This window comes from Emys orbicularis, chromosome 13 (assembly GCF_028017835.1).
Source record: "Emys orbicularis isolate rEmyOrb1 chromosome 13, rEmyOrb1.hap1, whole genome shotgun sequence".
NCBI classification, from domain to species: domain Eukaryota; kingdom Metazoa; phylum Chordata; order Testudines; family Emydidae; genus Emys; species Emys orbicularis.
In genome coordinates, this window is record NC_088695.1 from 47,128,083 (window position 1) to 47,145,617 (window position 17,535).

Below are 17,535 nucleotides of genomic sequence, written 5' to 3' on the forward strand. Positions count from 1 at the left end.
GACAGACAGACGCCCTTCTGAGCCACAGAGAAGTCACAACCAAGTCTTTGTCTCTCGAGTGCGAGCAGAGCATCCAAAAGTCAAAGTCTGAGTGGCTTTGGCTGGACACAGATCGTATTGTGCCATGTGACAACAGTAGAGAATTAGTGTTGCTTTCTCCTAAGGCCTTGTCTACACTACAAAGTTTTGTCGGGCCGACAAAACTGGGGAGGTGTACACACTACAAAGCGACTTTTGGCAGCAAAACTCTGCTGTTTTGCCGACATAATAAAACCACCTCAACAAGAGGCATAACGCATTTTGCGGCAAAGTTAAAGCGACAAAGGGTCAGTGTAGACACTGCTGTACATTATGTCGACAGAACTGGCTTCCCCCAGCATCCCACCATGCCTGCCTTGACCGCTCTGCTCGCTGTTTGGATCTCTGCTGCCCTGCAGGCATGCGCCCCTCCCCTTTCAAAGCTCCAGGAAGTGTCTGATAGCGGAGCGTGCTGCTCCCTTGGTCAGCCCTGCCGTCTCCCCGATCACAGAGACACCACTCTCCTCTCCCTCACCGCTGTCCCACTTCAGTTGAAAAGTAGCTGACAATCTACTAGGATGCCCCTGGAAGGATGGGATTGAGAAACCTGCATCATGTGATGCTGTACCTGCCCCAGGAGGCATTGCAAACCCTTCCCAAAGCACCCTGCGGCCAGTTGCATAGTGGGATAGCTACCCACAGTGCTCTGCTCTCTGTGTCGATGCAAGAGCTGCTAGTGTGGGTGCACTCTGCTGACACAAGGAGCTAGTGTGGACATGCAACAGCTGTTTGAATGAAAGCAGCATACCTTTTGCTGACAAAACTGGCCTTGTCTACACTGGCAAGTTTCGGCGCAGGAAAGCAGCTTTGAGCGCTGTAACTCCCGAGGGGTACACACTGCCAAGCCACTGAGTGCGCTTGCAGCACCGTAAAAAAACCACCCTGATGAAAGGCGTACAGCTTTCTGTGCTGGGGCTACAGCGCTGCGGTGCCAGTGTAGACACCCTGGTTGATTACAACGCTGCAACTGGCCTCAGGTCAGGTGTCCCACAATGCCTGTTCTCATCTCTCTGGTCATCGGTTTGAACTCGACTGCCCTGCCCTCAGGTGACCAACCGTCAGCCCCACCCTATAAATTCCTTGGGAATTTTGAAAGTCCCCTTCCTGTTTGCTCGGTGACGCGTGCAGTGGTCTCAGCGCATCCTTCCAGATGACCCCCCGCTTGGAGCAATGCCGACCTGCTGGACCTCATCAGCATTTGGGGAGAGGAGGTTGTCCAGTGCCAGCTGTGCTCCAGCCGTAGGAATTAGGATACCTATGGACAGATTTCACGATGCATGACAGAAAGGGGCCATGACCGGGACACACTGCAGTGCAGGGTCAAAGTGAGGGAGCTGTGGAACGCCTACCACAACGCGCAGAAGGCAAACCGCCGCTCCGGTGCTGCGCCCATGAGCTGCCAGTTCTACAAAGAGCTGGACGCGATACTCGGTGGCGACCCCACCTCCTCCGCAAAGGCCACTGTGGATACTTCGGTGGCCAGTCGAGAGTGGACCGAGCCAGGAGGAGGAAATCTTGGACGAAGATGGGGAGGGGGATGCAGAGGCAGAGGACGACTCGGAGATCAGAGATGCATGCAGCCAAGAGCTCCTCTCTACCCCGGAGGAGGCTAGCCAGTCACAGCTGTCGGAGCCTGGCGAAGCACAAACAGGAAAGGAGGCCCCTGGTAAGTGGCTTTGATTTGGGGAATCACCGAAGCGAGTGGTTGGGGGCAGGAGGGTTGCAGAAACCAGGCTTGTGTCTGTCTGATGCACGTACCACCACATGCCTAGTCTGAGCAGCGGAACAGGGTGTTGATTGACTCCCTCACTTCATGGGAATCTGCCTCAGAGATCTCCACGAAACGCTCACGGAGATACGGGGCAATCCGCTGCCGCAGGTTCTTCGGCAGAGCTGCTTTGTTTCTTGCCCCATTAAGGGTAACTTTCCCGTGCCACTCTGCCGTCACTGGGGGAGGGGACCATTGCTGCACACAGGCGAGTCGCATAAGGGCCAGGGCAGAAGAAGCCACAATCTTGGGGAAACCCCCCCCCCCTCCCTTGATTCCCTGCTCACCCTCAGCAGCAAGATATCTTCCATAATGAACACAGCCTGTGGAAAATGTGGGGACAGGAATGATTATAAGCCCCCCCTTACAGTGCTGGCTCTCCCCAAGAGCCATGTGGCCAGCGTACAGTACGGCCCTGGAACACTGATTTCCCCTGCCCCCGCGGTTACTTGCCATTTTGGGGGCCTTGTGGCTCACATGTGCTTGCCTGGGGTCAGCCAGTTAGTGACAGGTATGTGAACAGTGGCTGTGTTTTAAAATCACTGAATCAGTGTTTTGTGTGTGTTGCAAACAATACTGCTTCTGTAAAATGTAGCATTTTGGCTTCACAGAGATGACCTTGGGAGCCCAGCCTCCCTCTTTGTTATTGCCGGCTAAATGGCTGCACAAAATTAGAAAACGGCCACGAAGAACTAAAGAGGACTTTCTGCGTGATTGTCATGATGCCCTCCGCGGCCAAAAAACAAGAACTGAAGGAGTGGCGGGACAGCGAGACGAGGGACCAAAAGGAGAACGCGGCGCGCCAGAACGCAGCGGCTCAAACGTCATGGAGCACCAATGCGAAGCAATGCATCACGGTGCACTGGGACAGGACCCAGGATGCCCCGCGACCCCCTCCGCCTTCCCACAGCTCTTAGTGGCAGAAGAGGAGGAGGTGCTCTGTGGGATAGCTGCCCAGAGCGCACCGCTCCGAATACCGCTGGAAGTGCCGCATGTGTGAACACACTATTGTGCAGGCAGCTGACAGTGTGAACACACAACAGCGGCTTCCCTTCAGCGCTCTCTGAGCGGTGCTGTAACTGCCGGCGATGTAACTCTGCCAGTGTAGACACAGGCCTTGTCTACACCACAAAAGGTAACTCTGGACAAGGAATTTTGCTAGAAAACAAGAACACAGTACAGGCCCCAAAGCTCCTCACTCTCCCCCCTCTGCTTCACTGTAGAGCTTCTACCTTGAACTTGCCCACCTCACCTCCTATGTGGCTTCCAGAGAGAGATTCAAAGCAACAGTACACAGATCCGCATGGTACGTGTCTACCCTCAAATCGGCTGCACACTGGTCTAACCACAACAGGTGTCCTTAACATGAGAATTCACCCTGAAAATTATGAATATGTTTCTGCAACGGTTGCTTAAAACGTTGCAATTTCCATGAACGACCCTACCCCGAAACACGTTTGCTAAAATAAGAGCAAAAATACAACGTTCTGCATGACTTTGTTTCAAGTGTCAAACATTTGTGCATTTTTGGTTTTTTGCCGTATCATCCCAGATCAGTTGCTTGACACTCCGAGGCAGTAGCTAGGAGGGTGAAATTCCTCTTCAGTGGACCTAGTGCTGTCTACACCAAGGTTAGCTCGGTTTAACTGCATCGCTCAGGGGTGCGGATTTTTCACACCTCTGCGTGACATGGTTACACCACCCTAATTTCCTAGGCCAAAGTCTCCACAGGGATTAAATGAGACCCCTGCTTCATGCTACAGCACAAATCAACTGTCCGCTCTTGAATTGTCCGTACCTTGCTCATTCAACCTGTCGCACTTGAGCCTGTTAATTAAAATATTTATGCAATTCACCGCCTGGGAGATTCCAGGAGTGGCCAAGAAATGCTCACGCCTACAGAACAGTTGAGGCCCTGCAAGACACTACAAATTAAATCAATCGCATCAATATTTCCATAAAGCAAAATACAGGCAAATTTCTGTGCCTGCAGAATACACACTCCAGGTTGATCTACAGCTAATACAAGTTTTACAGAAGGCATTTGAAAGGGCTTTAAAATAAATAGCGAGGGATGATCCCAGCCTTCAACATGGCTTTACTGATCTACACTGTACGCTGAGGAAAAAAATCCTGTGTCTTAGCTGATAAAGATTCAGTCAGGTAGGATTCAATCTGCTTCTCTAGATACGCTTCCTCCACCGATATTGGCCTTTATACTGGAAATACCGACAGACTCCTAGTTATAACTGAGTTATGGCACATCAGCTCTCATGCAGGATTGGAAATTAACTGCTGGTTCTCCCTTCAGGTCACATGCACACACCCCCAAAGTTTTCTGAATGGCCCACACTAATTATTTAGAGGAAGTTTCAGTCCATCAGCATCACAACAGCAGTAACTCCTGCATAATGGCATCTGTTGATCCCAAATGGATTGAAGCAATTAGCAGCTTGACAGGAACACAGCAAAGCACGGCACGGACTCGGACACGGACACATCACACTATGCACCGGCAATGCAACAACTCCAGCCATGGCCACTGCTGGCAGCATCCCCTTCCAGGGAGCTGGAGATGTGCTGCATTTTAACATGCGGACGGAAGATTAATCACACAGCCAAGTGAAATCCAGTGGCAGGGGAGTAACACACATTAAGCCTCATTATCCTGTTCAGTGCAATAATCATCCAGCAAAGCAAGTGTCACACAGTCAGGGGGGTGGTAAAGAATAATATAGTTAATAGGAGACATACACATGGGCACACACTATCCATGTAGTCGTGGGGGACAAGCAAGGAGACACACAAACCATCAGGCTCCTCTCACAGTACTCAGCCTCTTGTTAAAACAGATCTGCTTTCTCCCTATCTTGGCAAGCGCAGTGAGGAGAGCGGCCTCCAAATTCCATAACAGTAGCATTCAGAGCAAGAAGCCTGGAAGGAGGGGAGGGCGGGCGGGCTGGAGACAGAGGAGCTCTCTAAACCAGATTGGTAATGCAGGCTTCATATGTATTTAGCCTACATCCGCACTTATGGCAGCATGTAGAGTTACAGGCACTACATGTGTAGCAACATACTGCAGCGAAAGGCTCCGGCAGAGGGGAAAGGCTCCGGTAGCAGACACTACACACTGCTAAAAACAGCAGCGTTGGCCCGGGAAGCATTGCCTGGGTGCGTAGAGAGCCATGCAGCGTATCTAGCCTGGGGGTTCAGATGCGCAGGGTTCTCCTAACCCTAACCCTCACCGTCTGCACTGGTGCTACACGTGCTAGCCGGGCATGCGGTGTCTGTACTCTGCACAGTAAGCTTAGGCCCACCCATAGAGCATGACCCACTCAGAAAGGCCTCCTCACTCTCTGAACTGCGTGCCAGGACAAGAGACGATTAAGAGGGGAGTTGATCACGGCCTACCAGTACCTACATGGGGAAGAGATTTCTGATCGTGGGCAGTTCTTTAATCTAGCACAAAGAGGCATAATGCGATCCAAGAGCTGGATAAATTCAAACTAGAAATAAGGCAGAAACTATTAGGGTATTAGCCACTGGAACAATCTATCTAGGGATGTGCTAGAGGCTTCCTCTCTTGGAGTCTTCAAAAGTCAGGGCTGGATGTCAAGCTAAAAGCTCTACTTGACTTCAAACAGGAGTTCTGCAGAAGTTCCTCGATGACTGCGTTTTGCAGGGGGTCAGGCTAAAGGATCGGAAGGGTCCCTCGTGGCTTTAAAAATCTATGCATGTCCCCCTTTAAGGCACAACTTGGGAAACAGTCAGCCTAGGGTTGCCAGAGGTCTGGTTTTCGACCGGAACGCCCAGTCGAAAAGGGACCTGGGCGGCTCCGGTCAGCACCACTGAGCGGGCTGTTAAAAGTCCGGTCGGCGGCGCAGCAGGGCTAAGGCAGGCTCCCTGCCTGCCCTGACTCCACACAGCTCCCGGAAGTGACCAGCACGTCCCTGCGCAAGTGCAATCAGGGAAGTTCCGCGCGCTGCCCCCGCCCCAAGCGCTGCCTCTGCAGCTCCCATTGGCCGGGAACTGCGGCCAATGGGAGCTGCAGGGGAGGCGCCTCCGGGCACAGGCAGCGCGCCTCCACCTAGGAGCTGGACATGGCGGCCGCTTCCGGGAGCAGCGCAGAGCCGACTGGAAGCCGCGTGAGGTAAGCGCCGCCCAGCCGGAGCCCATACCCCGCTCCCCGCATCCCAACCCCCTACCCCAGCCCAGTGAAAATGGGTGAGGGTGGGGGAAGAGCGAGCGACGGAGGTGCCTCGGGGAAGGGGTGGGGCAAGAGTGTTCAGTTTTGTGCGATTCGAAAGTTGGTAACCCTAAGTCAGCCCGCTGGCATGGTGGCTCTGTGACTACATCCAGCACCACCATGGGTTTGAGTCCCAATCTGTACCGATTGTTCCCAGAGAACAAGGACAAAATGCCTAACTAAGGGCTTGTCTACACTGGCACTTTACAGCGCTGCAACTTTCTCACTCGGGGTGGGGGTGAAAAAACACCCCCCTGAGCGCTGCGAGTTTCAGCGCTGTAAAGTGCCAGTGTAGACAGTGCACCAGCGCTGGGAGCTACGCCCCTCGTGGAGGTGGGAGAGCTCTCTCCCAGCGCTCTGCCCCGACTACACAAGCCACGTTAAAGAACTGCCGAGCCAGCGCCTGAACGTTGCCAGTGAAGACCTGCCCTTAAACTCAAGAACAGTGTTAGATTTACAGTGGAAAGAGCAATTATGAGCAGTCAGGATCGCGTGTGATCAATAGGTAGTTTAAATACACCTCTCACAGAGCCGGATTTTGCTGTCAGTCACACCCAGATCAGAATCTAGGCCACTTCGGCAGGCACCCATTGTTTCGTTACCTCCAATCGAGTGTTACGCTCGAATAACAAAACATCACTAACTCACTGTTAGGTATTTATGTATAATTACAAACCACTGCAGTACTGCCGAAGGCAGCTTACGCCTGTCTATTACAGCCTGCCAGATGAACTCGCCCAGAACATGTGCTGCAGGCAGTGGCGTTGTCCTCAACCATTTGCACTTTTGCTACTTGGCCAGAGGTTACACCCACCTCCTTGAATCTGCCACCTGCACGGCTGGTGGGGGGACGTCTTGTCCATTCAGGTAAAAAGGCAAAAGAGCGAATATGGGGACGGTCCATTCAGCCAGAACACAAATATTTGTTTTGCAGCAGTGCCTAGAAGTCCCAGCTAAAATCAGGGACCCGCTCTGCATAAATTCATATTAAGACACAGCCCTGCCCCTGTCTACACAGACAGGACAGACAAAGGGTCGGGAAGAAAAACCGTCAGGGAAAGGTGATGTGCCCAGGGTCAGCCAGCAGAATCGGGAACAGAACCCAGGTTTTGAGTCCCAGGGCAGTACCCTATCCATTCGACAACACTGTCTCTGTATACACCTCCTTCAAACCAGGAGAGGGAGCAATCTGGCAGCTAGTCAAACAACATTAGCAAACAGCTTTAATATTCCCCCTCCTCCGCCCTTTGCAGAGGCAAGGGCTGACAAACCTTTCAGACACATGCTCCAGTTTCCACCACACCACGGTTTTGTCTCTGCAGCCCAACCGATGCTCTTAAGGAGAAAAAGAGGGGGTTTCTTCTGATTGCTACGCTAAACACAGGCGCTTTGAAAAAACAAGGAAGAAAGATGCTCTGAGCTAGATAAATCTCCTCCTCGCAGGCCGGATGCCAACATATACTACACTGTCCGTCAAATACTGACAGCCTTTGCTAAAAAAAAAAAAAAAAAACAATCCAAGCGCATTATAGCAAGAGGGGATGTGTGCAATAGAGTACCAGATGCGAGGGAGAAGGCTCACGTTCCCTGATCTCCTTCCTAGTCCCAATAATAAACCCACGTCTTGACACTGTTTCTGGTTCCATATGATGGAGAATTAGAACAGTCCTGGGGAAAGTTTCTTCCCTCTATACCACACAATCCTGCGAGCGAGGAGTATAATTCCTAGCCCAGGCAGACATACTCACGCTAGCCTGAGGAGCGTAGCTACAGTTGCACAGGTAGCAATTGCAAACCCACGGGGTTCACGCGGGTTTGAACTCAGCACAGCCGCTGCCCGTGCGACACTACTATTTACACTTGCACGAGTACGTCTATGCGAGCTGGGAATCACACCCCTCGCTCATCGTGCGGACTTGCCCTAAAACAAGAATAATGCTCTCAGAACCCTTTCGATGGTACTTACCCAAAGCACAGAGCATGGAAGTTAGTGGCAGAGAGGGAGACACTCATGCAAGCTTTTTCCCTTGCAGAAGCGGACAGTTCAGAGTGCCACCAAGAAAGGAGTCCAGTCGAGCTCCAAACTTACCGCTGTTCTACACAACCCTGGGCTTCTGCGTCTTTGGCCGTCGGCTGTTAGCAGCTATATCTGTACGTTATTAGCAACGCAGGGGCCAAGTTAACAAATCTAGGTGCCTAACTTTAGTCAGCTAAATAAAAACTGCTGTATTTTCATCACCCAGAGCTCCCACTGATTTCCATAGCAGCTTCTGGTATCCAACTCCTTTAAAAAAAAATTGCGCAGGTTTTCAAAATGCCTAAATATGAACATAAATACCACTGGGGTAGCCACGTTTAAAAGCAACCCAAACGGTGCCATCCACCTAACAAGGTCTGAGTGCTTACCTTACCTTGGGACGTGAGTGGTAGTATCTCCAGTTAACAGCTGGGGAAACTGAGGCACAGAGCAGTGAAACAACATGCATGAACTCACAAAAAGCCAGAGCCAAGAACAGAACCCTGGTGTTCTGTTCCCCAGTTCTGTGCTCTCACCACTAACCCACCCCATGCCTCTTGGCAAAAGAAGGCCGAAGCGGTGATTATATAAAATGCCGTTTATGCTAAAGAAGCTAGTCTTAGAATGTTGTAGGGTTCCTGTATTAATCGTTCATGGGCCGTGAGATACTGAGAGTTAAGATGGGAGCAAAGAGCAGAGAAAAAGGGGGAGGGGGGAGAGAAGGGAAAAGAAAAACCACAGAAATGTGACTGAAAAGGGGGTGAGAAAGAAGTGACTCATTCTGCTTTGCCCCCTTCCCGATAAAAGAAAGAACTGAGCAGGCAGGGCTGAAAGACCATCTCATGGGTGGGTTTAATAATAATTCTGAGTGGCATTACAGCAAGTTCTGGAGGCTCTCCTGCATTATATGCGGGGGGGATAGCTCAGTGGTTTGAGCATTGGCCTGCTAAGCCCAGGGTTGTGAGTTCAGTCCTTGAGGGGGCCACTTAGGGATCTGGGGCAAAATCAGTACTTGGTCCTGCTAGTGAAGGCAGGGGGCTGGACTCGATGACCTTTCAAGGTCCCTTCCAGGTCTAGGAGATAGGATATCTCCATAAACAAAACAAACAAACAATACGGTAGCGTATTCCTTAAACGATTTCTCTTCAAAACATTTTGATTTTCAGCACCCAACATGTTCTGAAAAGGGTCGTCTGCCTGGGGGAATGTGGTGGGGAGACCTAGAATCCTCAAGATAGAATTCAGGATCAATTTTTTTGTGGGTTTTTTGTTTTGTTTTTTTTAATTAAATGAAAAGTCCAAACCTAAAACAGAGAGAACTCAGCCCTTGGAATCTGCTGGGCCTCAAATGAGGAGCCTGTTTAAAGGTCACCAAAGCTGGTGAAAGGGAAGTAAAACAGACATTATTTGCTCAGAACTAGTAGAACATCCTACAGGGAACTAGAACATGGCCTTGTTTAACTGGGCAGGCGCCTACCCGCACCGACACGCCGCAATTTGCACCACTGCAGCAGATGGAGACATGCTTGTCAAGTTCCATCCAATAGTCATTTTGAAATGTCGAGGTCCCTATATGCAATTGCAGCATAGCTCCTCCTGGCTTACATTGAGCACACTTGGCTCATTCTCTGGAGCTCCTCCCGACAGCATCCCATTGTCCAGTTCACCTCCAGGCGTGTTATCACTTATACTCAATAGGAAACGCACCCAAACCAGAGTCTCACCCTCAGTGAACCCAACTAATGAAAGAACAGATGGTTTAAGTCTTCCAAATTAAAAATCTAATGGATTTGATCCTGCCCTTTATGAAGAACCTAATGACAAACTGTTCAGCCCCATTAGCCAGTTTGTCCCACCGGGCTCCACTGGGGAACACAAACACTTCCTTAGGTATCTTTAGTAACCGTACCAGTCCTCTGTGAACTGCCTGAAAAGGGGGAAGAGTTGCTACACTCCAAAGCAGCTAGGGAGAAACATCAAGCACATCAAAGCAAAGTCATCTTTACATAAAGAACAGTCCACTAAAAAACCCCACGAATTCCTTATCCATCTTCTTTCATAATGACGATGTGTATTAACGTCCCTTTGTATTCCCCTCTAATGGAGAAGGGACCCAGAGACCTAAGTGAGAACGTGTGCTGCTTTGTTCTTCAGTCTCCTTTTTTCTTCAACTGGAGTAAATTACAACGTAAGCCTGACAGGTGCTTGAGCATTAATGACTAAAGCGCTGCTTGGGAGAGGCTTTAATCCAAAACATGGGAAAGACACTGAGTCAAATTCACCCCCGTGTCAGGCTATTAAAATCCAAGGGAGTTACTTCAGGGATGTCATTGGCCCGTTAAGTTTAAAAAGGTAGAAGAGAAAGTTTTGATCAGAATACTACAGTTCTATACATTGTTAAAGTGAGTCACTCCCCATGTTCCTCTCATGACATCCCCCACACCACAACCAAGTCTCTTTGCTAGGCTGTGCTCCCCACAAAGCCATCGAAGGCCCCAATCCTGGAAGAAAAGACGTGGGGAGACCTCTGAGCCCACACACAGCCCCATTGACTTCAGAGTCAGTTCAGCATGGGTATCATTCCTTCTTTTTACACGCACCGTTCCAGTAACTCCTGGTGCATTTGGCATTTTTTATTCTAGCATGAGTGGGACGAGGGCATTGCTTTGACTGCAGGCTCTTTGGGATAGGGACTGGTTTTTTGTTCTGGGTTTGTACAGCTCCTAGCACCACAGTCCATGACTGGGGCTACTAGGCACTACCACAGTATAAATAAGAAACAACGAAGCCCACTAACTGCTGTTTTATGCTGTGTTGGGGGTATTCCGTTCCCCCACTTGGTAGAATGGGAGGAAGAGAAGCGGAGAGAATCCTTCTCTCTTCCCCGAAGAGTGAGTATTAGGCAAATGGAACAAGTGTCGTCAGACCCTTGCAGGATTACTACTCGTTAAGCTAAGATATTAACACACACTCCCACTCCCTCCCAAATGAACTCCAAGGGAAGAGCGTGGAAGGACCCACCCACTCCTCTGATTTAAGTAGACATCGATAAGGCATCAACTACAAGCCAAAACTCAGGTTTCAGAGTGGTAGCTGTGGTAGCCTGTATCAGCAAAAACAACGAGGAGTCCTTGTGGCACTTTAGAGACTAACAAATTTATTTGGGCATCAGCTTTCGTGGGCTAGAACCCACTTCATCGGATGCATGGAGTTGAAGCCAAAAGTCAGTTCAGCTCCTGATGTTATTTTAACTGGGTTCAAATCAAAACCTCTCTAGAAAGGGGACCCTCTTAAACAGCAGCATGGAATAATGGGGAAGGATTTTTTCCTTTTTGAGGACCAAAACTTGGCTTGGAAGTGAGAGATCAACAGCGCCAGATGGATTAACCCAGCAGCAATCAGGGAACATCTCTAACGTGATCACTTTGCTCTGTCCACTCCTCCTGCCCTCTCTTTCCTAGCCCACCATTTCCCATGCAGTCCCGTACCCCGCCTCCTCCCACCCCACCCTGCAGACACAGGCTTCTTCCCAATAGGCAGAGAAAAACGTTAGAGACATTGGTTAGAAGCGGGTTGCGTGGCGGAACTGTTTACTTTCTCTGTTGGGAGCTGTCGGCAGCTGACCAAATACATCCCTTCGGTCCCTTATAATGACAGGCAATTATTGCAAACACCAATACAGGCAAGATACTTTTGTTTTTAAACTTGGGCCTAAGTGAAACAAAGGGGTGTTTGAGGACGATAACCTTCACACAATAGAGAGCTGATTGCATTCATTTGGTTGCGTGACAGAGCTGGAGCTTGGGCTGGGTTGCTTTACATGCCCCTGATATCAGGACATGCCTAACCCAATGTTATTTACACCACAGGACAATGCTCCTTCCACTCAAATACACGACAATCTGGTGACTTTCATCTTCCAAATTCTGAGAGGAACTAAGCAACAAATGGAAGTTTAAAGAACTCCCATGTTACCATAGAGGGGCTCATGGAGTGCAGGCCAATGGGGGCTGCTAGAAGCGGCGGCCAGTAAGTCCCTCGGCCTGCGCCGCTTCCAGCAGCTCCCACTGGCCTGGAGCAGCGAACCGCGGCCAGTGGGAGCCGCGATCAGCCGGACCTGCGGACGGGCAGGTAAACAAACCGGCCTGGCCCACCAGGGGCTTTCCCTACACAAACGGCGACCCCAGTTTGAGAAACACTGCCCTAAATGTTCCTTTGCCAGCAGACAAAAAAGACGAACACACTGATTTTTTAAGTTAATCTCATGGTTTTGGGGGAGACTGAGTCATGATTTTTGAACGATTGGTGTTGGCAATGCTGCAAATTACATCTCAGGATTGAAACAAAGGTCTCACCTGGACTGTTTGGAAACCACTGCCAGCTAAAGAAACAAAACAAAACAAAACAGGAAAAAGCCGACACTTTTCACGTGTGTGGCCTAAAGCCATGTTCAGCACAGACACTGACTTAGAGAAACGCAGGGAAATGCAGTCATTAAATCTCCCACAGAAACTGATTAGTATCTGGCTTCTGCCAGAATGGAAACTGATATGAGGGTTAAGAAGAAAATCCATTTAACTTCATTAGCCAAAACACAGAGTAACATCAACACTCCTGATGCTTTGTTGCCTGGCACTATCATTGAACAAACAGCCACCTCAGACCTTTTGAAGAGCTCTTCTAGACAGCTAGTAAAACCAAGGAAATCAGTGTTTTTATCACCAGGCCCTACAGGTTACTGCAGTTCATCCTTTTCACTTGCACCAGCTGAAGGAAGGTTTAACCAGGGCAGCATTTCCACCTCTCAATATTCAGTTTTAAAGCTCCAGCTCCTGGAGTCATGTTACAAAACGAAAACATCACCTTTTTTTTTTTTTTTTTTTTAAATAAACAAGTTCCTAGCCTCATGATTGCAGAGAAAAAGCTTGAAAGTGTGACTCAAACATACCCTAAAGGCTCAGAAAACAGGATGCCGGGGGGGTGGGGGGGGGAGGATTTTTAAAAAAATCTCATGATTCTTTTGAGGGTTGCTTCAGGATTTTTGAACAGTGGGGGTTGGCGACACTACAACAAGCTGAGCGCAGCTTTCATAGCAAAACCCTGAAGCCATGCAAAATCCATCCTGGGGATCCCCAAATACCGTGGGGAACAGTCTGAGGTAAGCCCCAACCCTAAACCAAGCCAACAGCCAGTGCAGTCAGCTACACTTACATCCCCACTGCTGCTGGACAGGGCCATCCAGGAGCACCGGACGTTAGACGTGGGAGGTAACTGCCCCAGCACCCAGTAGAGTGGGAAGGCCTCGGCGGCAGTGCTGAGCCCAGGTCTGGGCAAAGATGTGGACAAACTGGAGAGAGTCCAGAGGACAGCAACAAAAATGGTAAAACGTTTAGAAAACCTCAGCTGGGAGGAAAGGGTAAGAAAAACGGGGCATGTTTAGTCTTGCAAAAAGGAGACTGAGGGGGAGGGGACCTGATAGTTCTCAGATATATGAAAGGCTGCTATAAAGAGGACTCTGATCAATTGTTCTCCGTGTCCACTGAAGGTAGCACAAGTAGTAATGGGCTTCATCTGCAGCAAGGGAGAGCTAGGCTAGATATTAGGATAAAGCTTCCAATTATAAGGGAGTTTCTAACTTTCTAACCTTCCCAAGGGAGGCTGTGGAATCCCCGCCATTGGAGGGTCTAAGAACAGGTTGGACAAACACCTGACAGGGACGGTCTAGGTTTACTTGATCCTGCCACAGCACAGAGGGTGGACTTAGTGACTTCTCCAGGTCCCTTCCAGCCCTACCTTTCTATGAGTCTATGAGCCACTCCCCTAAGACAGCACACGATTTAGGACAGCAGACCTCTATTTGCTACCTAGGGAATCTGCAAGAGGGGGGAAATCAGCCGTGGTGACAGCACATACACTGCGCTGCCAGCTCAGAGACCAGACTTTACTCTGCCGTGTGAAAGGCAGGCGTTCAAGAGCAACACGTAACCCCCTCGTGCATCCGGTAACGTGCAAGTCAGCTAGAAATGGGCTTCCAGCGGCCCACAGTCCCGGAACAAACAGGGTGGGAGACTAGCCGGAGGCCACTGACAGCAGACAGTCAGACTGCTACTTACCAGCAACGGGAGGAGGAGGTCAGCCAAGTAGACAAAAGCTGCTCCCAGGGTGAAGCCAACAGCTACCGGGAAGAATGCAAAAGCCCCGAAATCCCCAGAATCTTCAGCCAATTCGATGGCAGGAGCCAGGAGGGACCAGTAAGAAGCAGCTAACATGACCTAAGGGACAGAGAACAGAACAAATTAATACAGGTTATCCTGTATTAATCCCCAATCGAGATCAGGACCCTAATGCGTTGGGTGCTGTACATACACGCAATAAAGAGACAGGCCAAAGGTGTGGGGGGGGGGGAACTGAGGCAGAGGGTCACCAGCTTTAATTCTCACAAGAGCTCAGTGCAGAGGTGGGAACAGAAGCCAGGTCTCTTAATGCCCAATCAGGTGCCCTGCCCACTGGACAACACTGCCTCTGCTTCAACACCAAGGGTTTCGTTAGACTCCCAGCACGCTGCCTCTCAACCACAAATAACCCCAACTCCCTCCAACCACCTCGCTCCAACAACCCATACTCAAAAAACTTCCCTCCAGGTTACTTAATAACCCTCCTCTAGCAGGAGGAAAAGAGCAAACCCCCTTCATGGATTCACCATGCTGACCTCTGCTCACTTAAGGTCGGTGAGCAGATTCACAACACACCAGACGTTAAATAAATGGGCGCGTGCACATTGTACAGACAGTGCCCGCACTGTTCCGCTAATACACTCTTTTGCTAATAGTGCTTAGTTACTGTCCAAACTCGCAGCTGCCTCCAGCTTTCTGGATAGCACCGGCCCTGAAACAGCGCTCACAGCGGCTTGCCACGGCGCACACCTAGCAGGCTTCCATTCACGCCAGCCACAAACGCTCCAGCCTATTCACCGTCGCTTTTGCCATCGCACTTGGCAACGTGTGACACGACCACCCAGACTGACCGATGAGATTCGAGCCAACTTCCGCACAGAGCCATCACTGAAGTACAACGAAGAAAGGAGAAGGGGATTAAGCGTGAGCGGTGCAAAGCCATCAGTTTTCACCCAGCCAGCCGTGAGGCAGGAAAACAATTGACGCGTGCACACTTACTTGCTAGGCTCATCCTACTGAGGATTAACACGTCCATAATAACCCTTCCCAGAGGGGAGCAGCGGGAGGGGAGGGGAGGGGAGGACTGGCTCCCATCCACATACCAGTTCTTAGTGAGGACAGGGAATGCCAGAGACAGAGGCCTCTGCACAACACACTAAAATATGAATGTCTTCTCATTTGTGTCACCTGTTTTCACCACAAAGCGCGTTCAGGGATGCTTCAAAGAGACCCCATCAGGTTGAACTAAACATAGTAACACAAGCCTAGGGTGTTAACAATCAACACCTTGTGTTATTAAAATGAATGGCCAAACCATTCTCCTGTGTTGCTACCATTAATGCAGATTGAAATGCCAAAAGTGACCAGTTAGTGATTGAAACCAGATGAGTCAATTTCACCGACTAGCTCTCAGATCTACCCACGGCTCCTATCACCCAGGTACCTAAGCACTGACATTAGCTCGCAACGCAGGGTCTGGAACATGGACACCACAGGCCAATATTTGATTCCCAGCACACACAAAAACCTTATTTCCATTAGAGACTAACAAATTTATTTGGGCATAAGCTAAAACCCACTTCATCAGATTTTAGCCCACGAAAGCTGATGCCCAAACAAATGTGTTAGTCTCTAAGGTGCCACAAGGACTCCTCGTTGTTTTTGCGGATACAGACTAACACTGCTACCACTCTGAAACCTTATTTCCATTGGTATTAAAGTACTTTGGGGGGGGGGGGGGGAAAGGCTTCCACTGGCTTTAAGGTTTTGCAAACCTTTGGTTTTACTAAAACCGGAATTGCAGGCTTAAATCAAGCTAAGATTATGTCTTTAAATAATATAGCGGGAAGGCTTTAAGAAAAAGGCAAGGAAAGTTAATTTCAGTCTGTTCAAGCATCATGCATTTTGACAGATTATCAAAAGAGTCAACATGCACTAGGACTGTCCAGTCACCAGCTCGGAACCATGAGCAGTTGCCAAGCCAACCTCACCTCAAGAAACCGCTTCCTCCAGGAGACTTGCGCAGAATGGATTTTCACCTCAAGCAAAGTTACAAAGCAACCCCACAGTGTCACCAAAGCCTGAATGACAGACAGACATGCACACGCCCTCTGCAGAACAGCATATGGGAGGGGGAAAGACGAACCTCAGGCTCTCCTTAAAGAGAAGACGTTGCAGCTGAATTGAGAAGCCAAGATTTGAGGGCTACGGAAGGGCCCAGATTTATGGGAAAGTCAGGTTCCAACCCTCCCCCATCCTGGGGCAACTGATGAGGGCATGACTCCTCTTGCTGCCCTGCCCCCCCCCGGGAGCTGTACTGCCAATGGCTCCCCCTGAACCCCTCAACCTCTGAAGGGGAGAGCCCATGGAGGGGGGACAGTCAGCGTTTCCTCGCTTTGGCGGCAAAATTCCCATTGGGCTCAGCAAGCACCACAGAACCAGCGTCTTCCGCTCCACCCTAACAGGATGCCAGCCTTGCTCCCCAAGGCACCAGAGAGCCGCCCCCAGCACGTGGTGCTCAGAAAAGGGCTCCCCTGAGCTCACGGGAAGTTGCTTAGCCTCCACTGCCCTCCTTCCATGGGTTATGGGGCCTTCCCACATCGCCCTCTCCAAGACACCGCGAGCAGAGGACAGAACGTAGCGCTGTGCACGACACGGGCCCCACCTGCTCCAAAGTGTCCTCCCATGAAGCTCAGTTTCTTGGGGCTGTAAAAACAATACTACACAGGGACCCCAATCCAGAGAGAGAGGTGCATCCCCCTTGCAGTATACAGGACCCACCCCTTGCCACAGGAGCAAGTCGCTGCTCCCCCACAGATGTCCTGTATGACCTCGGACAAGTCCCTTTGTCTCTCTGTACCTCAGCTCCCCATCTGTAAAGTGGGGATAACAATGCCTCTCTGTGGCAAGGATAAATGCATTAATTATTGGGAGGCGCTCAGATACATGGGAGACAGAAGATGGGTTGATTTCAGTTATGCATGGAAGCTAACCCTCATGGCAGGCAGGAAATCGATCAAGATCCACAGGGCTCCAGTGACCTGGGAGAGACTCTCCAATCCACTAAGAGGGGTCGGGGTTAGTTATATGGCACTTTCTCTACTAGCCCTGCAAATCAGTTACCAGAAGAGCAGGGGGAGCGGATCCAATCCGGCACCCCCACCCCGCCCCAGCCTCCATCCCTACAGAGAACAGTACGGAATCGACAGGTGGAAGGGGAAGGCAGGAATCCAAGCAGTCATTTGTTCATTCA

At 50.3% G+C, this 17,535-nt stretch overlaps 1 protein-coding gene across 1 annotated transcript in view; it reads right to left on the bottom strand.

Annotated features, from left to right (window-relative positions):
• Window positions 1-17,535, bottom strand: part of SLC39A11 (solute carrier family 39 member 11) — a 276,332-nt gene that overhangs the window by 238,049 nt on the left and 20,748 nt on the right. Inside the window, exon 4 of the mRNA XM_065415938.1 lies at window positions 14,223-14,381. Coding sequence (XP_065272010.1) covers window positions 14,223-14,381 — 159 coding nt within the window. The remainder of the gene's footprint in view (window positions 1-14,222; window positions 14,382-17,535) is intronic.